The sequence below is a fragment of the Ranitomeya variabilis genome, chromosome 1 (genome assembly GCF_051348905.1).
Source record: "Ranitomeya variabilis isolate aRanVar5 chromosome 1, aRanVar5.hap1, whole genome shotgun sequence".
In the NCBI taxonomy this organism is placed as follows: Eukaryota; Metazoa; Chordata; class Amphibia; order Anura; family Dendrobatidae; genus Ranitomeya; species Ranitomeya variabilis.
This window is the reverse complement of record NC_135232.1, coordinates 891,282,981-891,308,906: the sequence shown is the minus strand read 5'-3', so window position 1 is coordinate 891,308,906 and position 25,926 is coordinate 891,282,981. Positions and strand designations below refer to the sequence as shown.

Below are 25,926 nucleotides of genomic sequence, written 5' to 3'. Positions count from 1 at the left end.
AAAATAATTAAAATAAAAAATAGTTATATACTCACCTTTCGGCGGCCCCCGGTTCCAGCCCAGGAGTTAGCGATGCTCTCACCAGGTCCGTTCCCAGTGATGCTTTGCATCAATAACCCAAGATGACGTAGCGGTCTCGCTGATCCAACGTCATCTGGGGTCATTTCGCAAAGCATTACTGGGAACAGAGCTGCAGGGAGCATCACGAGGATCGGGAAGGCTTCGGGGGCCGCTGGAAGGTGAGAATAGCATGATTTTTTATTTTTTTATTATTTTTAACATTATGTCTTTTTACTATTCATGCTGCACAGGCAGCATTAATAGTTAAGCCTGTCGCTGATTGGCCGGCCTGGCGCGACCAATCAGTGATGCGGGATTTCCATTACAGACAAACAGACGGAAATGGACCTTAGACAATTATATACTGTATATAGATATCTAATATATAAAGCTGAATGTGTGTGTGTATGTGTGTATGTGTGTATGTCCGGGATTGGCATTTGCACCATCGTAGCCACAGCCACAAAATTTTGCACAGTCACACGTCTGGACCCTGAGAGCATCATAGGCTATGTTGTGAGGCGAACTTTTATCCCCACGTGTTCCAATTCACCAAACATTTTTGCCCCTATCTACATAATGGGGAAAAAGTGAAAGGAAAAGTGTTGGCGGCAAATTGACAGCTGCCAGATGTGAACAAGGGGGACTTGAAGAGTGAGAGTGATGGCGCCAAAGAGTATATACTGTACAGTTGCTGACATGGGATACTCACCACACACGGGGATATGAACACACACATAAAATGCACCACACACTACCACGTGCTTGAGCACATATACCACCCTCAGCACACATTTCACCACACATACACCAACTTCGCCACATAAAAGTCGAAACACAAAAGTCGCCGCTCAAAACTCGCCACTCGCAAAACTCGCCACATGCAAAATTAGGCTCACGCAAAACTCGCCACACGTGCAAAACTCACCTCATGGAAAACTTGCCACACGCAAAACTTGCACACGTGGAAAAATTGGCACATGCACAAAAGTTGCAACACATGCAAAAGTTGCCTCACACAAAACTTGCACATACTCAAAATGCACCACACATAAAACTCGCCACGCGCAAAACTCGCCATGCGCAAAACTTGCTGCACACAACTTGCTACACTAACCTGTCACATGCAACTCGACACACAAAAAGTTGCTACACGCATGTCGCCACACAAAACTCATCTCACAAAAGTCGCTACATAACATGTCGCCACACGCAACTCAACACATACAACTTAACACATGAAACTCACCCTAAACACACACAAGTCTGGTATTATCCTTCAAAAATAAAAATCTGATTAATAAGCAGACAAACTACAAGAGCAACAACTGTACCATATAGGAAATATGGCAGCTGTCAGTCACATGACCTGTCTATTATGTGTATGTGTGAGCTAATATATACTGCCATGGAGGAGGGCTTCCTGTTGGCTGGGGATTTATCAGGCTGCCAATTTAGTTTACAAATACTGAGGAAAAATACTGACCAAATAACGTGTGAACGTGGTCTAATACAGGAGGAGATGACACACAGATATATACTATATACAGGAGGAGATGACACAAAGGTATATACTATATACAGGAGGAGATGACATACAGGTATATACTATACACAGGAGGAGATGACACACACATATATACTATATACAGGGGAGATGACACATAGGTATATACTATATACAGGAGGAGATGACACACTGGTATATACTATATACAGGGTAGATGACATACAGGTACATACTATATACAGAGAAGATGACACACAGGTATATACTATATACAGGGGAGATGACACACAGGTATATACTATATACCGGGGAGATGACACACAGATATATACTATATACAGGAGATGACATACAGGTACATACTATATACAGGGGAGATGACACACAGGTATATACTATATACAGGAGGAGATGACACACAGGTATATACTATATACAGGGGAGATGACATACAGGTACATACTATATACAGGGGAGATGACACACAGGCATATACTATATACAGGGGAGATGACACAGATATATACTATATACAGGAGCAGATGACACACAAGTATATACTATATACAGGAGGAGATGACACACAGGTATATACTATATACAGAAGTTGACATACAGGTACACACTTGTTGTGAATTCCGCTCTTGGGCTCCCTCCGGTGGTTATAAGTAGCATTTTTGTGAGTTCTGCTCTTGGGCTCCCTCCTGTGGTTTTGAGTGGTATGGCTGCTTCTTGGATTTAGCATCGGCAGCTGTTTTCACTGATCATCTTTCTGGCTCTGCTATATTAGTCTGGCCTTTTCCCTAATTCAATGCCAGTTGTCAATTGTTGAGCTTGGAGTCATGGCTCTCTGAGGATTTCCCTGTCACTCTGCCCATTTCAGCAAAGCTAAGTCCTTGCTTGTCTTTTTGCAGTTCATTTGTTGTGGACTTTGTTGTTTAGCACTTTCTATGTTTTGCTCATTTGTCCAGCTTATCAGTATGTATCTAGTCAGCTAAGCTGGAAGCTCTGGGCAGCAGAGTTTGCCTTCCACACCTTTAGTCAGGTGTGGAGATTTTTGCATTTCTCTGCGGTGGACTTTTTCTAGTTTTTATTACTGACCGCACAGTGTTCTGTCCTGTACTAATTCTTTCTAGCTAGTAGTGGCCTCCTTTGCTAAATCTTGTTTCATACAGCGTATGTCATTTCCTTCTCCTCTCACAGTCATTATTTGTGGGGGGCTGTCCTATCCTTTGGGGATTTTCTCTGAGGCAAGATAGCTTTCCTGCTTCTCCTTTAGGGGTAGCTAGATCTCCGGCTGTGACGAGGTGTCCAGGGAGTGACAGGAACATCCCACGGCTACTGCTAGTGTCTGTGTTAAGATCAGGAACTGCGGTCGGTATAGTTACCACCTGCCCCGAGCTAGTCGCATGTCGTTCCTTAATTACCAGACCATAACACATACTATATACAGGAGGAGATGACACACAGGTATATACTATATACAGGAGCAGATGACACACAGGTATATACTATATACAGGAGGAGATGACTTACAGGTATATACTATATACAGGAGGAGATGACACACGTGTATACTATATACAGGAGGAGATGACATACAGGTATATACTATATAAAAGAGGAGATGACACATAGGTATATAGAGGAGGAGATGACATACAGCAGGTATATACTACATACAGGGGAGATGACATACAGGTTTATACTATATACAGGAGATGACATACAGGTATATACTATATATAGGAGGAGATGACAAACATGTATATACTGAGGGGAAAAAAAAGAGAGGTGTGAGGTGAAAATGAGGGGTGTGAGGTGAAAATGAAAAGGTGTGAGTGCAAAATAAGAGGAGTGAGGGAAAATAGTGGAGTGATTGGAAAATGACAGATGTGAGGTTGAAATGACAAGTGTTAGGGGGGAATGAGAGGAGTGAGGGGGGAATGAGAGGAGTGAGGGGGAAAATAAGAGGAGTGAGGGGGAAAATGAGAGGTGTAAGGGAGAAAATGAGAGATGTGAGGGGGAAAATGAGAGGCGAGATGGGAAAATAAGAGAAGTGAGGTGCTATAACTAACCACAGATATTTACTATGCCCAGGCAACGCCGGGCTCTTCAGCTAGTACGTAATATTTTTGATGATTAGTTTTGGTATTAAACAAATACAGTACTGTCAGTCAATACAAAATGTCAATAAACCTGAAACCTGGACATTCAAGGAAGCAGGAGGTTTTGTCTTTGTTTTGTTTTGTCTTTCTTAGAAAAATATCTTTGTGCAAAATTATTATGCAACTAAATGAGACATGTAAATTTTCCATGTCATTTGTTTCTTTTCATCTATTAAAGTGAGAATAACAACTAAAAAACTCAAAATGTACAAAAATACATTTCTGACATAAACAAAATATCAGTGAGCAATACAGTGACCAAGCCTTTCATCTATGGAGACTGTCAGTTTCTAAATCTGTTTGTGAGGTGGCCAGGGTGGTGGTCATGGCGAGGGGCTGTTGTGTTCCCATACCCTGGCACCCCGCAAAGAAATCATAATGTCTCGTCTGATGTGTAGTGTGGGACTATTGCACAAAACTCACGTTTGCAGATCCTGCTGATCCCATAGTCCTGGCTCCGGACGATATCACACACTCAGGAACAGACACTGTATTCCGCTTTAACAGTGCAAATTTACTTTATAACAAACAATCCATGGCAGCCTCAGTACTGCACATGTTCATATCTTTAGCCTGATCTCTCCCTCGCATTGCTGGCTCCTCTATCCTCTGAGATGCTCTTCCTGGCTCTGCAGTCCCACATTCAGCCAGAGCTTTCATTCTCCCCCCGGTGTCCTTGAGGCCTACAGTGAAAGTGTCCCCCACGGTGGGTGACAGACTGCAAATTTTCTAAGACCCTCCCAACCGGCCCACCCACAAAAAGAACTGCTGCATTAGGCCCTGGGGCCTTGGATGGGGGGCTCTTCTTCTGCTTCTGTGGACAAGTGGCGCTGAGGTGTCCAGTCCAACTGCAGAAATAACATTTCTCAATGCTGGCTCCTTTAGCCTCTGAGATGCTCCTTCTGGCTCTGTGGTCCCCATATTCCTGCACCCACTTTCCCATACTGGTTCCTACTCCGGCTCCCCTTCACAGAGAGATTAAAAAAGGTTCCTCTGTCCTGAATGATTCGAGCCATAGAGCCCGGATTCTCTATGGAATACCATCGCACCAAATGGCGGCCGACCGCATTCTGCGCCTTTCCATACTGTGTGGCCCTCTGGCCTGTTCTGCCTTCTCCTGAATCACTCTCCAGCACTTTTTTAATGTTACAACTTTAATACAGTAGTGTACACAGCTCCCACTGACTGACTGAGAATCAGGAAGTGTCCCACTGACAAATTCACTCACTCACTCATGCCCTTCCCAACTTGGAAATCCCCTATTTTAACTATTCTAATACTGGCACTCTAGTTTCCTGACTCTATTGTGCTCCACTATATTAAACCCAATCCTATCTTAATTTATAGCTACCCTCTTAACTTATCCTTTACATCTTTCCCTAATCACTATACATAAACTACATTTAATCACTATATAATAACATTAAGCAAATACAGTAATGTTCATAAAATTCTATGAAGCAGCACATATAAGATGGACAATTCAGCACACATTTAATACCAACACTGTTTAGAGCGGGAGATGCACATGACAGCCTCTGTCACACCCTTACATACCTCCCTCCTAAAATATGGTCATCCTCCACCATAACTCCTCCTGTAAGGCACCAATTTACACTTAAATCAATTAGCATACTTATCTACTTTTAATACACATAAAATCAATACATTCGTCCGGTACTTCTTGTCGGTCATCCGTGACCCCGGTTCTACTCGGTTGGAACCCTGGAACATAGAGTCCAAGTCTCTATATTAACCTGGCCAACAATACACATTTGCCTCAAGATGCATTGGCACAGTCCCTTATAACCTGGGTCCACATGACCCCAGTCCCTTTTCCTAGGGACACTGACACAGAGTGTCTGAGTTCCTGTTAAACACGGGTCTGACTGACCCTGGTACCTCTCTGTAGGGACCTCAAGACAGAGTGTCTGAATTCTTTTCCTTAAATCTGGGTTCGACTGAACCCTGGTCCCCTTGCTCCTGGGACCCAGACACATCGTGTCCACTTAAAAACATACCAGGCCCGTTGGCCAGTCCTTTCCTGCACCGACTATCCAAACACAGGAAGTCCTTTTAAAACTTAACGGTCCAGTGGCCAACTGCCCACAGCTCTGACAGTCCAAGAATGTTCACAGTCCATGTGGTCTTGACCGGGATCACTCCTTGGGTCTTCCTGTTCAGGTTTTCTCCTCCCTCCTTTTTTCAGAGTGCAGCTTCTTTAAAACAAGGGCAGTGCTCTTAAACTCCTAGGGAGAAAATTCAAGTTAAAATCAAAAGCAGTTTGTGGGTAATAGAGCACAGTCCATAGAGCAGCTGCACACAATCTGTTTCATCACCAAGGGTGGTAAACTCCATTAGGGTCTCAGTACCGTAATCCAGCAGGGGAATGCGCAAATGTATGCAAAAGAACTTGGAGGGGGGGAAACAATATAACTCCTTTTAATAAAACACCTACCAATCTGGCCAACACTATCTGTTCCCAGTTACTCAGGGGCTACTGCCCTCAGGGACGCAGAACATTCACATTTTTTTCTTTTCTGTGTAACTAGCACAAAATTTATAGGGGTTTCTTTACTCAGCATTGTCTTCGTGGCTGGCATAATGACCCACACCGAGACCCTGCACGTAAAAAATTATGTTGCCCGAAGATCCGCTGGAGAACTTTCCGCTGCTTTTCCTACTCCTCCCTCCAGCAGACAGTTGGCCCGGTGACCTTGGGGCCTCCTGCTCCTGGGGCCCGGCTTCTCACACCACTTCATTCGGAGTCATCACCACTCTCGGGGTTGTCACTTGAGCTGCGCATAATATGTCGGGCCTCTCTCACCTGCCAATCATGGTGACCGCAACACCGTATGGTCTCCTGGGCCCCTTCTCTTTTATAAAGTCTACCGGTCCCACTCCTGCAGGGGACCCTCATACCAAATGGACCCGGCATTCACATAAACATTCTCACCAGTCCCAGCCTCTTGGATGAAGCCATATCCTGTAGAGGAGTTGAAGCATGTTATCAAGCCATGTGTTTTCCGGCCGGCTATGGCTCCGCCTCCAGGATGCTGCAGCTCTTGCCTAATGCAACACTCCCGCTGTTTCTTCTCCTCCATAACCCCTGATAACCACTCAGCTTCCTCAGCGGTGGGGAACCGGGGCTCTCCTGGGTATCTAATGGGCTGTGGGGCAGAGGCAAGGGCTAAAGCGGATGTTGGACTCATTGCCCATTGGGATGATCCTCCACTCCAACCACGTGAGTCTTGGGCCACAGCTGCGACGATCCACTGCCGCTAGATCTGAATATCCTACCACTTATTCCTCTTGTGGCTGCATTTGTGTAGACGGCGTGTTCAGCAATGCGCTGCGCTGTCCTCCACGCAGACTCCATTTTCCGAACTCTGCCCTTCTGTGAGTGGAGCCACTTCCGGTTGCTCCCCCCATTCAGCTTCAGATTCCTCTCGTTCTTCATGAATCTGCTGTAGGGTCGGGGCTTCTCCTTTCTTCACTGTGCCCACCACTCACAGGGGGATGTGACCTGGGCTCAGACCATTGTCTGCCAGGCATATTTTCGCTCCATTTAACTAATAGGACGGCCATGATAAGCAGAGCTATTGCCAGCCTCAGCACCATCATCCGCCATTTTAAAGTCTCTAACAGCTGCTATCTTTGCCGTTCTGGGGGTTTCTCCGCTTTCTGAATGCAAGGAATCTAAATCCTGCCAACTACGCCAATTTTGTGAGATGGCCAGGGTGGTAGTCATGGCGAGGGGCTGTTGTGTTCCCATACCCTGGCAACCCTCAAAGAAAACATAATGTCCATCTGATGTGTGGTGTAGCAGTACTGAACAAAACTCATGTTTGCGTTGCAGATCCTGCTGATCCCATAGTCCCGTCTCCGGACAATATCACATACTGGCATATTGTGCCCCGCTATATTAAACCCAATCCTTTCTTAATTTATAACTACCTTCTTAACTTATCCTTTACATCTTTCCCTAATCACTATACATAAATTACATTTAATCACTATATAATAACATTAAGCAAATAGAGTAATATTCATAATGTTTAGTTGATTTTGCTCGTCAATCAAGCACAGTGATACTGTTGTTTTTAAACCAGGTATTGGTACTTTTGGCTTGTCGGCAGAGGGAAGCATGAAGTGCTCTAAAATTTCCTGGTAGACGGCTTCCCTGACTTTGGTCTTGATAACACACAGTGCACCTACACTAGCAGATGACATGGCTCTCCAAATCATCGCTGATTATATAAACTTCAAGCTAGACCTCAAGCAACTTGGATTTTGTGCCTCTCCACTCTTCCTCCAGACTCAAACAAACAACACCTTGGACCACTGAGCAACAGTCCAATTCTTTTTCTCCTTGGCCCTGCTTCTTTATCAATTACCTTTTGTGGCTTTCCCTCCGTGTGGAGTGTGTCAATGACTGCCTTCTGGACGTCTGTCAAGTCAGCAGTCTTCCCCATGATTGGAAAACTATAATGACACATGTTGCGTATCACCAGGGGAGCGTAGGGGGGTGCTACCAGGAAGAATGGAACTGAGCGCAGGGAATGTGAGAGCTACAGGACCTGACACTAAACATTCACGTGGTCGTTGAGGGGCGTAGAACCACGTGTGAGGATGGGGAATCAGCAGAGAGCGAAGAATACGGGGCACAAAACGTAAAACGTAGTCAAATGGAGAGCCAACGGTCAAAGCCAAACGAGAGCAAGGTACCTAGGGATGAGACAGCGAGAGAACTGAGATGAGCCAAGGGTTCAAAGAACCAGGAAGGACAGGGCAGTAAAGAACAGAACACATGAGCACAAGTCAGGGGATGAACCAGGTCATACACAAAAAAGCTCACGCGCACAGAGGCACAACGATTACAGACGAGTAACCTGTGTCAGCAATCCTTAGCCGAGTAAATGGAAGTATCACTGACACTGGACCCAGGAAATACAAGCATTAAATAGCCGCCCCAGAACCAAAGAGAGGCGAATTACCTTAACCCTGACCTGACCAGGACGGAGCCAGAACCACCCCGTCCAGAGTCATGACAGGAGCCTGCTAAAACAGACTAAGGGACTTTTTTAAATGCTTAGGAAGCCTTTGCAGGTGTTTTTCGTTAATTATTCTAATTTACTGAGATAATGACTTTTGGGTTTTCATTGGCTGTAAGCCATAATCATCAACATTAACAGAAATAAACACTTGAAATAGATCACTTTGTTTGTAATGATGCTATAAAATATATGAGTTTCACTTTTCGTATTGAAGAACTACAATAAATTAACTTTTTGATGATATTCTAATTTTGTGAGAAGCACCTGTATAGCGTGTGTATCTAATCACAGCTTTTCTTCTATGCCGGTGTTGTCCCATTCCTCAACCACAAGACTTTTGATGAGGTGAGTCGACAGGAGCGCCATGACAATTGGGCATTCGTGATTCCTGTGAGTTTCACCCAACTGATTCCAAATAAAATAGCCCAACCCCCTCCAAGCTATCCAACTAAATACCCGTCCTTGACCCAATAATGACTCATCATACTTTCAATTTTGGATAAATTGGCCACAGCAGCCTTTATTAACATTTAACATAACAATTTATTTTCATTTAACATCAACCACAGGGAGGGCGGTCCTCGAGGCCCCAAAACTGTAACTGCCTCAGTTCAAAATCCAGAAACTTGGCCTTCCCAGATCTAGTCATGCTTCTAGGCGTTAGGCACCAGCTCAGAGACCCTAATAGACTCGACCGACCAGTCTTCGTCATAATTACCCATGGATCCCAGTTCTCTCCTCCGTGTGACCATTAAGTTCCATTCCACTTAAACCACCCAAAGGGGAGTCCAGGATCATTGATGTCCGCCCCCTACTGAGCAGCCATTTTCTAGCACCACCAACCTCGAGGACCTCCCCCCTATGCCCCACTGCTGTGACAAAGCATAGTTAAACATAAATAAAACAGTATCATAACCCTAAAAAAGGGAAAAACTTGCATACATATAAGTCCCTTGCCAACTCTACAACTATAACATTAATAAGGGCGGGTGGGTGGGAGCTTGCTTAAACTATGATGGGGCCACCTAAAATGGTTGCCCCAGTAAGATGGCAGCTCTCTTTTATCATGGTCTCTCAACTCCACCCCTTGCCCCTCCTACCCCCCCACAGCCCAATCCCTATCCTGCTATTCAAATCCCCTTAACCTCTATTAAACCGCCCCCCTTTTTCCCTGTTCCACTCCCTGTATGTCCCCTCAACCCTGTCATGTTGTCCTCCCTTTAAAGGCCTGTGGCCTAGTACATCCTCCCTTTACCAATGCAAATAATAAGGTTGACAGTGGGCACTCCTGTCTGGCATGCAGCTCCAGTGGAAAAGTGTCAGATAAATAGCCAGGGACTCTAATGTAAGCGGATGGTGTGAACAGTCATCTTAGAGAGATGTTCTACTTTATATACAGCCAACTTTGGACATATTGGGTGCAGCTAACAACTTGGTTAATAAAATATATGGTCAAACTGGATTTGGTCTATTAATCAGATCTGTCTCACTATTACAATATAGGGCTTTTCCTGCATATGATCTGAAACAACAAATAGGCATCTTGTAATTCTTGTTGTGCTCCAGCAACAACTGTCCTGTCTCTATTTGGTCTGTGTTTCTATAGTATAAATGCATAGATGGTATGTCATACTGGCGAATGACAATAACCCTAGTTATTGACTACAGTGGTTTTGTGCCAGCATTGCTCATCATGGAGGGCCTGAGGAACACTGTTCCATAAATGACAGTTATTATCTATCCAAATAATACGTGATAAATGTGTGATCTCTGGAGGTCTGACTGCTAAGAACCCAACTGATCCAAGTCCTTTGTGTTGAACTGAACCAATTATGACCATGTGAACCACCAGTCTCATAGACACTGAATGGAGAAGTGGTCGCCACATAGACAACAGACATGTTAAATATGATTTACAGATATCTGCGCTGAACAATGAAACAATTCTCTGTATAAGAGATTCACTTTCTGGGAGTCAGATAAAGCATTTGTCACATTGGGCCAAAGAGTCATCGAATTATCTGTCGAGATCTACCAGAAATGATAATTATCTCCAATATTGAAGAATAGGCGCTGTCAGGCTGAGTGACTACAATTTTGGAGGACATCTTCTGTAAAGCCCCCTTTAAAGAGATAATAATTACAGTAATCATTGGGAGTTATATAGTGATGGGAATAGCTGCTTCTGTCTGAATGCAGATTAGAAGGAAGCAGGTGACGTCACAGATTGCTGTACTCCAGATTCGCCGTCCCTGTGCTGTATCGCACGCTATGTCTGTACACAGCGCCTGGAACATTCCCTTTCATGATACATTCAGCTACGAGAGCGACTGACTTTGTACCTGGATTCATGTCTTGACATTACATCATTGACTTCCTGCTTTAGGTATATTAGTCATAGTCTGAAGAGAGGAGCACACGACTTCACGTCACCTACTCTGCTGTTTTACAAGTCTCATCCCTTCACCCATTAATCACTTCTACATAAAAGCATAATAAATCTTTAGATTTACTTGTATAATTGATTTTTACCAATCATTCATGTTGTGACCAGGAAGTGGGAATAGGATTAGATTTTGGATTACGGCAAAAGCATCTGAATCCGGATATAGTAAATATTATTGATTGACTGAGAGATATATAGATTTATTCAAGAGACATAAAGATATAGAGATAATAGATCTGATCAAGACAGGACAGATAGATCAAGCTGGCCATAGACAATAGATTTTCTTATTATACAATAAGCATTCTAACTTTTCCTACACACTCTGCACTTTTTTCCAATTGTTTTTCTGCATGTTTTCTGCAGCATGTCAGGTTTTTCAGAGGTTTTGCAACGTTTTTTGTGTTCACCTGCCCTTACACTCACTTATAGCAGCCGGGGTTCATGTAACTATCAGTAAGGACATCTGTGAATGATCTGATTTGATAATTAGTAGGTAATGTCTGTCATATGATGATAATATCTGCGCAGTCACATTGGGTGCTGTCACATTACAGCAGACATCATTGTTATATTCCTACGTTATTACAACTGTACCTGATCACTGTCCTCAGGAGTTAAATATACATCATCTCCGTGACTTGTAGCTCTGCACCAACCATTTAATCAAAGGGTCCATGTCTGCTAGAGAATGAGTGAGCCGCCGAGCAGTCGTATGCAATCTATGCACACACCATGGTCAGAGAACAGTGTGGGCTGGAGACAAAAGCCGGATCACAAGCACAAGTAGCGCACAAAGCCACATTACACGTGGTGAGCACATGATTCATCTTCTTGTTAATATTTTACTTTAGTTCCTGCCTCCACAGGTGGCTGCAGACTGAGAAAGTTGAATGTTTTGCTTGAAACCTAACAGCACTCTATGTACAATAATAAAGCGTCTGGGAACATTACAATGACTCAATGGAAAAGAGGTCATTCCTGTTGTATTTCATCAGCTGACTAAACCTGATTATCCTCACATGCTACATAGTATATTGCTCTGGAGACGTCAAAACTTCATTTTGACTTCTAAAACACAAAAAGTTTTACAAATGTGTCATGAATACTTATGTAAATGTAGTTGTTTAATAGGTAGGTACTAGTGATGAGCGAATATACTCGTTACTCAAGATTTCCCGAGCACGCTCGGGTGTCCTCCGAGTATTTTTTAGTGCTCGGAGATTTAGTTTTTAGAGCCGCAGCTGAATGATTTACATCTGTTAGCCAGCATAAGTACATGTGGGGGTTGCCTAGTTGCTAGGGAATCCCCACATGTACTTATGCTGGCTAACAGATGTAAATCATTCAGCTGCGGAGCTAAAAACGAAATCTCCGAGCACTAAAAAAAACTCGGAGGACCCCCGAGCGTGCTCGGGAAATCTCAAGTAACAAGTATATTCGCTCATCACTAGTAGGTACTGTGCAAAGATACAGGTGTGCTCAAAAGTTAACATACCACAGCAGAATTTTTGCTTTCTTGGCCTTTTTTCAGAGAATATGAATGATAACACCAAAACTTTTTCACCACTCATGATTAGTGGTTGGGTGAAGTCATTTATTGTCAAACTACTGTGTTTTCTCTTTTTAAATCATAATGATAACCCAAAACATCCAAATGACCCTGATCAAAAGTTCACATACCCCATTTCTTAATACCGTGTATTGCCCCCTCTAACATCAATGACAGCTTGAAGTCATTTGTGGTAATTGTGGATGAGGTTCTTTATTTTTTCAGAAGTTAAAGCTGCACACTCTTCTTCTACATTTTTTTTCATCTTTTATATTTAAAAAATTACAAAAAAGGAAAATGGGCCCATGCAAAAGTTTGGGCACTCCTAGAGATTTGCGTGCTCAGATAACTTTGACCAAGTTTTCAGACCTTAATTAGCCTGTTAGTGTTGGCTTATTCACTATCATCGTTAGGAAAGGCCATGTGATACAAATTTCCCAGCTTTATAAAAACCCAGCCTCCTCTAACCTTGTGCCAAATAGCAGCAGCCATGGGTTCTTCTAAGCAACTGCCTAGTGTTAGGTGTCGAGTTCCCGTCTCTGCACAGGGGAAATCTCGACCACCTCCGCTGCAGTCTCCCATTCTCCTCCAGCCACAGTGGAGTCTGATCAGCAGAGACATCGGTCCCAGTGTCTGGCTCAGGTTGATACTCTGCACTTGGTTACTGCTGCTCTTCCAGGCTCAGCCATTGTAGCCAGTACAGGTCTGCGGCGAACAGACGTCTCTGGGACTAAGTCCTGTTTTTTCCCTTCTGAGCATGCCCAAGGGAGGACCTCTCATTGGAGGTCAGGGGTCACACGTTCACGTCCTGTAGCAGCTCCCATTGGACCACTAGGAAGGTTCTTGTCTGCTGCAGCTATAAAAGGTTTGCATGGCCACACGGCCATGCGCTAGTATCAACCTATGTTATGAGCTTGCTACTTTGTGGTCATGTCTGCATGTGGTCAGGGTTGGCTGAAATAAGCCCCTAGAATACCCACACCTCCGGTAGTGAGTTTTGTGTTTGTGAATTCAGGGCTGGCGTATAGCCACTAGAATTCTGGCTCCACCGGAGAGGAGTTGTTCGTGTGCTATGCCCACTGCATGACCACTGTTTGCTTTCTGCTCTGTTAGGTAGCTGTGATCCTCTGTGAGGTTAACAGGGCACAGCGTTTTCCTATCTATGCGATTCTGTGAAGTAACAGAGTTCGCTTATACCGCCATATAGTGCCACCAATTGCTAGCAGCAGGTTCTCTCCTGCACAGTGGACCCCGGGTTGCGAACACACCTATTATAACACATATATATACTCGGTGCATTCCTCCAACCCTAACACCTAGTACTCTGAAAATGAAAATGGTGGAGGCCCACAAAGCAGGAGAAGGCTATAAGAAGATATCAAAGCGTTTTCAAGTCATCCTTTTCTCAGTTCCAAATGTAATTAAAAAATAGCAGTTGACACGAACAGTGGAGGTCAAAATATGGCCTGGAAGACCAAGCAAAATTTCAGTAAGAGCTGCTTGTAGAATTGCTAGAGAGGCAAATCAGAACCCCCGATTGACTGCAAAAGACTTTGAGAAAGATTTAGCAGACTCTTGATTTCTGGTACGTTGTTCTACTGTTCGGAGACACCAGCACAAATATGGCCTTCATGGAAGAGTCATCAGAAAAAACCTCTCCTGCATCCTCACCATAAAATTAAGGTTCAGAAGTATGCAAAAGAACATCAAAACAAGCCTTATGCATTTTGGAAAGTCCTATGGACTGATGAGATATAAAATAGAACTCTTTGGCTACAATGATCAAAGGTATGTGTGGAGAAAAAAGGGCACAGAACTTCAGGAAAAGAACATCTCTCTAACAAAATATAACAAATAAGCATGTGGGTGGGTCAATCATGCTTTGAGGTTGTGTTGCAGCCAGGTACGGACTGGGGCTGAAATTCAGCCCTGGCATTTGAAATCACACAGGCCCATGCTGTCCCTGTCCCCAAGCACCAGGTGGGATATATTACTAATATTACTCTGGATGGAGGAAAGGGAGATTTACTACAAGACCAATATACTAATGATACCCGTGGGCTGCTGGAGTAAGTGATGGAGTCAGCGACTTTGCGCTCCATCACAATTCTTAGCAGTATGGGTGTCTTGAGAACACTGATTCTGTTAACAACGTTAACAAGGCAGCCCACAACCAGACAGGCCCTTCTGGCATTTGCCAGAATTGCCAAATGGCCAGTCCGGCCCTGGTTGCAGCCAATGGCACGGGAAACATTTCATGGGTAGAAGAATCGATTCAATTAAATTTTCACAAATTCTTGAGGCAAACATAACACCATCTGTAAAAAAGTTGAAAAGAGGATGGCTTCTATAAATGGATAATTCATAATTGGAAAATTCATAATAGACTAACTCAAAAGGTACAAACTGAAGGTTTTACAGTAGCCCTTATAGTGCCCTGATCTGTACATCATTAAAAATCTGTGGCTGCACCTCAAAATAGCAGTGCATGCAAGACGACCCATGAATCTCACAGAATTGGAAGAATTTTCCAAGAAAGAATGGATGAAAATCCCTCAAAAAAGAATGGAAAGACTATTGGCTGGCTACTAAAAACATTTACAATCCGTGAGCTTTCAAAAGGGGGTTTCCTTTTTGTAATTTAAAAAAAAAATTGTCAAAAATAAAAAGGAAATGTGTAGTGTTGAGTAGGGTTGAGCGAAACGGGTCGGCCATTTTCAGAAGTCGCCGACTTTTGGCAAAGTCGGGTTTCATGAAACCCGACCCGACCCCTGTGTGGGGTCGGCCATGAGGTCGGCGATCTTCTGAATCTGGTATCGGAATTCCGATACCGAGTTCCGATATGTTTGCGATATCGGAAATCGGTATCGGAATCCACATTTAAGTGTAAAATAAAGAATTAAAATAAAAAATATTGATATACTCACCTCTCCGGAGGCCCCTGGACATCGCGGCTGGTAACCGGCAGCCTTCCTTCCTAAGAATGAGCGCGTTCAGGGCCTTAGATGACGTCACGGCTTGTGATTGGTCGCGGCCGCCCATGTGACCGCCACGCGACCAATCACAAGCCGTGACGTAATTCTCAGGTCCTAAATTCCTAGAATTAGGAATTTAGGACCTGAGAATTACGTCACGGCTTGTGATTGGTCGCGTGGCGGTCACATGAGCGGCACGCGACCAATCAGAAGCCGTGACGTCATGGAAGGCCCTGAACGCGCTCATTTTAAGCAAAGAAGGCTGCCGGTTACCAGCGGTGATGTCCAGGGGCCTCCGGACGGGTGAGTATATCAATATTTTTTATTTTAATTCTTTATTTTACACATTAATATGGATCCCAGGGCCTGAAGGAGAGTTTCCTCTCCTTCAGACCCTGGGAACCATAGTATCCCATTGCACTGCATTGGGTTTCGTGTTTCGGCCGACCCCAACCCCGACTTTTTTATAGGATCGGCCGATTTCGCTCGACCCGACCTTTGAGAAAGTCGGGTTTCGTGAAACCCGACCCTATAAAAATAAAAGACCTCCCGATATGCAAAGGTATCGGTATCGGATTTGCCGATATCCAAAAAATATCGGATATCGCCGATACCGATACCCGATACCAATCAATGGGACACAAAATATCGGAATGGTTCCCAGGGTCTGAAGGAGAGGAAACTCTCCTTCAGGCCCTGGGATCCATATTCATTTATAAAATAAAGAATAAAAATAAAAAATATTGATATACTCACCCCTCTGACGGCCCCGGCTCTCACCGGTCCAAGCGTCTGCCTCCGTTCCTAAGAATGCAGAGTGAAGGACCTTCAATGACGTTGCGGCTTGTGATTGGTCGCGTGACTGTTCATGTGACCGCTCACGCGACCAATCACAAGCCGCGACGTCATCGAAGGTCATTCACTCCCTGCATTCTTAGGAACGGAGGCACCGCTAAGCGCCAGGGTCCGCCGGAGGGGTGAGTATATCAATATTTTTTATTTTTATTATTTATTTTTTACATGAATATGGATCCCAGGGCCTGAAGGAGAGTCTCCTCTCCTCCAGACCCTGGGAACCATACGCACCGCACACTTCCGATTCCGATATCGCAAAAATATCGGAACTCGGTATCGGAATTCCGATACACCAAATATCGGCCGATACCCGATATTTGCAGTATCGGAATGCTCAACACTAGAAATGTGTCATCTTGAAGTTTAGGCTTTTTACTGATCAGTTCATCTTCAACTTGCTTTACTGTTAACATTAAGGGCTCATACTCATAAAAAATCGGATTGCACTAAGACCAATGTTAAGCAGCTGAAATCGGGCTGAGAAAAAAATAGCAGCATGCAATGCAATCCAATGCAAGTCAATAGGTGTGATAAAAAATCATATGGCGCTCGAACCATGCAAGTTCCGTTCAATTTTTACACACTCATGTCCTTGAAAATCCAACATTTTATCTGCAGTATACAGTAAAATCACAGCATGATGCAACAGAATAGAATATATATATATATATATATATATATATATATATATATATATATATAAAGATGTCTGTCCCATATATAATTAGTACAGTGCTTGTGTAACTGTACATGTATTTTATTACTGAATGAATTATTTTCTTTCTGACTATCGCAGCTGACATCCGGCACTATGTGTCAGGAGTGGTCACGGACCGCTCCTGGCACAGAAACCCCCAAAACACTGCGATCACATGATCACAGCATACCGGGGGCATAGGGAAGCATCGCGCAGGGAGGGGGCTCCCTGCATGCTTCCCTGAGACCCTCGGTACAAGGCGATGTGCTCACCTTGTACCGAGCATCTCCTCCCTGCAGGCCCCAGATCCAAAATGGCCACGGGGCTACTTTCGGGTCCTGCAGGGAGGTGGCTTATGAGCGCCTGCTCAGAGCAGGCGCTGGTAAGCCTGCAGCCCTGCTTGTCAGATCGCTGGTCTGACACAGTGCTGTGCAAAGTGTCAGATTAGCGATCTGACCCTATAGTGTGATGTCCCCCCTGGGACAACGTTATAAAGTTAAAAAAAAAATATTTAGATGTGTAAAAAAAAATAAAAAAAAAAAAAAAAAAATTCCTAAATAAAAAAAATATATTGTTCCCATAAATACATTTCTTTATCTAAAAAATAAAAAAATAAAAGTACACATATTTAGTATCGCCGCGTCCGTAACGACCCCACCTATAAAACTGTCCCACTAGTTAACCCCTTCAGTGAACGCCGTAAAAAAAGAGGAAAAAAACGCTTTATTATCATACCGCCAAACAAAAAGTAGAATAACACGCGATTAAAAAGATGGATATAAATAACTATAGTACCGTTGAAAACGTCATCTTGTCCTGCAAAAATCGAGCCACCATACAGCATCATCGGCAAAAAAATAAAAAAGTTACAGTCCTCAGAATAAAGCAATGCAAAAATAATTATTTTTTCTATAAAATAGTTTTTATCGCATAAAAGCGCCAAAACATAAAAAAAGATATAAATGAGGTATCGCTGTAATCGTTCTAACCCGAAGAATAAAACTGTTTTATCAATTTTACCAAACGTGGAACGGTATAAACGCCCCCCTCCAAAAGAAATTCATGAATAGCTGGTTTTTAGTGATTCTGCCTCACAAAAATCGCAATAAAAAGCGATCAAAAAATGTCACATGCCCGAAAATGATACCAATAAAAATGCCAACTTATCCGGCAAAAAACAAGACCTCACATGACTCTGTGGACCAAAATATGTAAAAATTATAGCTCTCAAAATGTGGAGACGCAAAAACTATTTTTTGCAATAAACAGCGTCTTTTAGTGTGTGACAGCTGCCAATCATAAAAATCCGCTAAAATACCCACTATAAATAGTAAATCAAATTCCCCTTCATCGCCCCCTTAGTTAGGGAAAAATAATAAAATAAAAAAAATGTATTTATTTCCATTTTCCCATTAGGGTTAGGGTTAGGGCTAGGGCTAGGGTTAGGGTTAGGGCTAGGGTTAGGGCTAGGGCTAGGGTTAGGGTTAGGGCTAGGGCTAGGGTTAGGGCTAGGGTTAGGGCTAGGGTTATGGCTAGGGCTAGGGTTAGGGTTAGGGTTGGGGCTAGGGTTAGGGCTAGGGTTGGGGCTAGGCTTAGGGCTACAGTTAGGGATGGGGCTAAAGTTAGGGTTAGGGCAGGGGCTAAAGTTAGGGTTAGGGATGGGGCTAAAGTTAGGGTTAGGGCTACAGTTAGGGTTGGGGCTAAAGTTAGGGTTAAGGTTGGGCTAAAGTTAGAGTTAGGGTTGGGGCTAAGGTTAGGGTTAGGGTTGGGGCTAAAGTTAGGGTTTGGATTACATTTACCATTGGGATTTGGGTTAGGGGTGTGTCAGGGTTAGGGGTGTGGTTAGGGATATGGTTGGGATTAAGGTTAGGGGTGTGTTGGAGTTAGGGGTGTGGTTAGGGTTGGGATTAGGGTTAGGGGTGTGGTTGGGGTTAGGGGTGTGGTTAGGATTAGGGGTGTGTTTGGGTTAGGGTTTCAGTTAGAATTGGTGTTTCCACTGTTTAGGCACATCAGGGCTCTTCAAACGCAACATGGCGTCTGATCTCAATTCCAGCCAATTCTGCATTGAAAAAGTAAAACAGTGCTCCTTCCCTTCCTTTAACGTGATAAAGTTGAGGAGTTCATATCCAATGAACTCCTTTGACCTCACTAACATCACCTCGAGTGTGAGAAAGTTCTCACGCTCACGGTGCCGCCAGAAAGGTCATCGAAGTTCAGAGCCAGTGAACTCAGTTCAATTTTTACAATATGGAAAAAAAATGTTTTTCAAGTATTTTAATCAAGAATTGGCTGGAAAATATTCTATTTGTTATATAATAATTTTGCACTCTAATAGTTGTCCAATAATTCTGCGCTCATAGATATTCTCCTAAGAAAAACAAAGCCTCAATTTTACTTTCTTAAATATTCAAATTTCAGGTTTATTAACTGATTAGATTGACAGCTCTAGTTATTCAATAATAAATGCAATAATTAAAAATACAAATTGCCTAATAATTGTGCACACTGTGTATGAGTGTATGTAAATTCTAAGGGCATAACCAAGTCATTTAATGTTGCTTCAATTGTATTCCTTTCATAATACACTGTAATTCGAAGAGGAAAAGGATGTGTGCCCAGAGTATTGTGAGTGTTGGCAGCAGATGACTGTATTATATAACGTTATGTAATTCTCACCAGTGATGCAGCTCCACACAGTGACATCAGTATAAGATGGTTCCAGTTATTACTTATTTGGGAAACTCACAACCACAGTATCTTAACATTATGTCATGTTGTAAGCAGGAGCACCTGTTACTTCCTCATACCAACACTTCACCACATTTTCCACTGACTGACACACTGATGTTGGACAGATACAGCTGAACATGACATGATCATACATATTTGTAATGTGTACTAAACATCATGCACAATAGGTGCTACACCTGCCCTACAAGACCTGATCATATAAACGTCTGTAGTATACTCCAAATGATATGTCACAGTATTCTAAATCAGTATCACTATGAACACATTTTTATGCACTCAGTTTCTGTGTATACACATATATATATATATATATATATATATATATATATATATATACTGCTCAAAAAATAAAGGGAACACATAAACAACAGAATATAACTCCAAGTAAATCAAACTTCTGTGAAATCAAGCTGTCCACTTAGGAAGCAACACTGTTTGACAATCAATTTCACATACTGTTGTGCAAATGGAATAGAAAACAGATGGAAATTATTGGCAATTATCAAGACACATTCAATAAAGGAGTGGTTCTGCAGGTGGGGACCACAGACCACATCTCAGTACCAATGCTTTCTTGCTGATGTTTTTGACACTTTTGAATGCTGGTTGTGCTTTCACACTCGTGGTAGCATGAGACGGACTCTACAAACCACACAAGTGGCTCAGGTAGCGCAGCTCATCCAGGATGGCACATCAATGCGAGCTGTGGCAAGAAGGTTTGCTGTGTCTGCCAGCGTAGTGTCCAGAGGCTGGAGGCGCTACCAGGAGACAGACCAGTAAACTAGGAGATGTGGAGGGAGCTGGAGGAGGGCAAGAACCCAGCAGCAGGACCACTACCTCAGCCTTTGTGCAAGAAGGAACAGGAGGAGCACTGCCAGATCCCTGTAAAATGACCTCCAGCAGGCCACAAATGTGCATGTGTCTGCACAAACGGTTAGAAACCGACTCCATGAGGATGGTCTGAGTGCCTGACATCCACAGATGGGGATTGTGCTCACAGCCCAACACCGTGCAGAACGCTTGGCATTTGCCACAGAACACCAGGATTGACAAATTTGCCACTGGCACACTGTGCTCTTCACAGATAAAAGCAGGTTCACACTGAGCACATGTGACAGATGTGACAGAGTCTGGAGACGCCATGGAGACTGATCTGCTGCCTGCAACATCCTTCAGCATGACCGGTTTTGCAGTGGGTCAGTAATGGTGTGGGGTGGCATTTCTTTGGAGGGCCGCACAGCCCTCCATGGGCTCACCAGAGGTAGCCAGACTGCTATTAGGTACCGAGATGAGATCCTCAGAGTCCTTGTGAGAACATATGCTGGTGCGGTTGGCCCTGGGTTCCTCCTAATGCAGAACAATGCCATGTGGCTTGAGTGTGTTAGCAGTTCCTGCAAGATGAAGGCATTGAAGCTATGGACTGGCCCACCTGTTCCCCAGACCTGAATCCGATTGAACACATCTGTGACATCATGTCTCGCACCATCCACCAACGTCACGTTGCACTTCAGACTGTCCAGGAGTTGGCTAATGCTTTAGGCCAGATCTGGGAGGAGATCCCTCAGGAGACCATCTGCTACCTCATCAGGAGCATGCCCAGGCATTGTTGGGAGGTCATACAGGCACGTGGAGGCCACACACACTACTGAGCATCATTTCCTTGTCTTGAGGCATTTCCACTGAAGTTGGATCAGCCTGCAACTTCATTTTCCACTTTGATTTTGAGCATATTTCCAACTCCAGACCTCCGTGGGATATTAGTTGTGATTTACGTTGATAATTTTTAGGTTTTATTGTTCTCAACACATTCGACTATGTAATGAATAAAGATTTACAACTGGAATATTTCATTCAGTGATATCTAGGATGTGGGATTTTATAGTTCCCTTTATTTTTTTGAGCAGTGTATATATATATATATATATATATATATATATATATATATATATATATATATATATATATATACACAAAATTACATAATTACGAAATCAAAATACTACTATGAAATGTACGTGCCGCTTATGCATGCATGTTTTTTTCAAAGGGCAGACGGGAATAAGCCACTGCTAGACCTACGTCAGCTGGTTAAGTTCTCATTCAATAAATAATCAGCCTTGTTGAAATCATTTTGGACATTTTAGGCAAGTCAACTAGCCCCCTTACTAGTCTGACTATCTAGGAGGAAGCAGTGAAATTGGAAAACTTTTATCCGATATGTATAGTCAATTTAAAACAAAGGAAATTATTAAAAGTTCAAGTCCTAATCTCCCATAAGCTTGTGGGGTGCAATGAGAAAAAAACCCAACAACATAATTTTGTCATTGTTATGTCTTTTTACCAATCTTGTATACTTGTTTTTGTTATGATTTACCACTTTTGACAAATTAAAAAAATAATAAATAAATAACATTTCATTTTTCATTGGTAATATTTGGGACACATCTGACTATCTGACTAATTCTTGTTTTGTTTTTTGGAGTGATGTGACTCAATATTACTGGTATTTTTTATGCTAGTGACCAAAACAGGACCATAAGACCCATTAAAAAATTCTGCTTCAATATTACATCAATAAAGATTACTTAAAAACATATATCTACAATTGCTCATTAGCTTATCGACGACTGTACCAACATTACGATCGTAAAGAATTTATAGCAATAAAAAACACCCATTAGGGCATTATAAAATACCATATTACAAGGTATAACAATAGCATCTTAGAATTAAATCACAGTAAATACAACAATCACTGAGTGGGAACAAAAATACAATAGACTCCATAGAGATCATTCTAACCAAACATAAATACCTCTGGTATTGGGTAGTGTGTCATGCAGTTCACATGCATGGTGTGTGGTGGGTATTACATTTAATATCCTTATCACTTATTGTATACACAGAAGCTGTAGATATAATTGATATTTATATTGCTGGATATGTGGCATTACAATTATGCATTATTAATTGAAGTATTGTTATTTGTGTATTTTTTCTTGTGGTTATAAAGGAAAAAGAAAAATTACTATGCTGGTGCAGTTGTTGATATGTAAAAATCTTGTGGCTAGTGAGCAATTGTAGGATATCATTTTATGTTATGTAGCAGTCAAGATAAATTATGTAATATCTTGGACTTAAGCAAACATACCAGAACCAAATTTAAATTTAAGGTGTTTTTTTACATTTTAAGTCCCCACTTGGGGACTTCCACACGTGACCCCTTGATCACTAGTGCAGAACTCTGGCAATACTTTTGTATTAGTGATCTCCTATCTTAGTTTGACCACTTGTGACCAGATATATCCTACCATACTCAATGCTCATAGACCAGGCTGCCATCAGACACCCAACCACTTGTGACCAGATATTTCCTACTATACTCAATGCTCATAGACCAGGCTGCTACCAGACACCCGACCACTTGTGACCAGATATTTCCTACCATACTCAATGCTCATAGACCAGGCTGCTACCAGACACCCCGACTACTTGTGACCAGATATTTCCCAGCTTACGCAATGCTTGTAGATATCTGCTGTTGACACTTGAACACAACATTCTGAGCACTTGGCTGTTGACTTATTGTGCTCTATTTTCTTTAATGAAAATCTCTGAAAAATGCCACCAGATTTAAAAGGGTGAAATGGACAACTGGCACATACTCAGTATAGCAGGGACTAACCCAACCCCTGAAGCCGACGTTAATGATTGAAATTAGAAAATTGATTATATTATTAAATTAAATAGACATTTGGTATGACATTCATATTTGGTTATGTTCCATCGCTTTAAGCTCTTTCATTCTGCAAATTTGTGGTTGCCCGAGAGCACAGAGTTTATTATTGTACAATTCCCAAATGGCATAGAAAGATCAATTAAACCACTTTTCCCCTTTATGATTAACAAAGGTTATATTGAAATTCTGTACTTCTATTTTCTTCATATGAAAAAAGGGGGAATAGGGAATGGGAGGTCAGCTCACCATTTGCAGTCTCTTTCCAAGAATGAGTTCCACGCACGGAGCCCCCTGGGCAAGTTCCAAAGAATGAAGAAAAAAAGGTTCTCCAGCATAGAAAAATATAAAACTTCGCCTTTAATGGAAAAAAATCATAAAAACAGGCAGAATGCGGACAACATATAGATCCCAGAGAGCTACCAACTAACGCGTTTCGACACTCCGGTCTTAATCACGGTCTTAGTCATGATTAAGACCGGAGTCTCGAAACGCGTCAGTTGGTAGCTCTCTGGGATCTATATGTTGTCCGCATTGTGCCTGTTTCTATTAATTTTTTCCATTAAAGAAGAAGTTTTATATTTTTCCATGCTAGAGTACCTTTTTGTCTTCATTCTATTTTCTTTACTACTCTTTACTGAATGGACATCATGAGACAAATATTACACCAGTAGCCGATCTTTGTTGGAAGCGGAAAATGGTCTAAAGGCTTTTGCAGGGGTGGAATGATATGAAACTGAGGATGACTATCAGCTGCATGTTGTCTTCTAATTCACTTCATGAACATCTAGCCTTGGAAACCTATGAAGTAACTATGGATTTACATTTTTCTTCTAGCAAAATCAGTTTAATCACAATGGCAAGACAAATGACATTTCTACTGAATCCGTCCACCAAACAGCTCCACTAACACCTCCCAATACACCAGATCCAAGGAGCCCTCCAAACCCTGAAAACATTGCACCAGGTAAATATTCTTCTTCTTGCATATTTCTGTGTTCTTTTACCATGTTATAATAAACAATATTGCATAATAACCTGAATTAGATTATTATTTTATTAGTAATCTGTGTAAAATGCAATTGAAAGAGTTTGCTGTAAAGCATAGGCGCTTTGTGACTGTAGCGCATACTTATGTTGAACACTCTGTCTCCAGTTTCCAAGTGATAATGAGAACAGGTAGTAAGAGTTTCTCCTGGGATCAGATGAGATCTCACTTATCAATTTGATTACATAACGACGACATGTAACGTGCATACCTAAGGCAGCGGCCTGTACTGACATCATTATGCTCGGTCTCCAGATATCATATCTACATTTTGGATTTTTTCTTCTCCGTTACTGTCATCCATCCTAAATTGTGGAAAATACCAGCTTCACAGCCGCTGCACCTCTTGTCATTTTGTCTGATTAGTAATGAATGTAAAATAGGGAATCATCTGTCTGTGAAATAAAGCAGATTATTGGTGAGTGATTGTTTCAGGTTGTGAGTTTAGAATTGTTAAGGCTATTCCCTTCCTTATCATTAGCCATCATCATAGAACAATTGTGCCATGTGTTTTGGGATCATTACCATTCCTCTTCTGTGTAGGCTACACTTTCTTTCTTGGTAGCTGTAGATCTGCCAGTTATGCCTCATTTTCCCCTAAGGGCTCATTCAGATGTCTGTGGAAAACGGCCAGAGATAGGATGGCAGTGCACAGACTGACTGCGAGTCTCCCAACCTGAGTGAGACAGCTTCAGAGAAATAGCTATCACACTCGGATCGTTAGAGCCACAGCATTAGCGGTCCCTGCTCACTCCGAATGCCATGGCCGTCTGGATGAGAATAGAAAACTGAAAGGAGACATCAATAAGAATCCGTATTAATGCCTCCCTTACACATGATATAACTGTCTGCTGTACAATAATGCAACAGACAACTATCTCCTCTAACTCTTCCATATACAGGAATAGTCGTCACAGCCAAGCGCTGTGTTGTCTTTGAGGGAGCCTCTGCCAGACTCTTATGACTGCGGATAATCTCAAAGAGAACAAAAGGCTTGGCCATTGGAAATACAACATGCTATCTCATGATCATTTAAAATGGCGTAAGACAACAGAAACGTTTTATTTCCAC

General features: G+C 42.5%; 1 protein-coding gene across 1 annotated transcript in view; it reads left to right on the top strand.

Annotated features, from left to right (window-relative positions):
* The window catches only part of MYOZ2 (myozenin 2), a 151,197-nt gene that overhangs the window by 96,687 nt on the left and 28,584 nt on the right, over positions 1-25,926 (top strand). Inside the window, exon 4 of the mRNA XM_077278517.1 lies at positions 24,645-24,774. Within this exon, the coding sequence (XP_077134632.1) occupies positions 24,645-24,774 (130 nt within the window). The remainder of the gene's footprint in view (positions 1-24,644; positions 24,775-25,926) is intronic.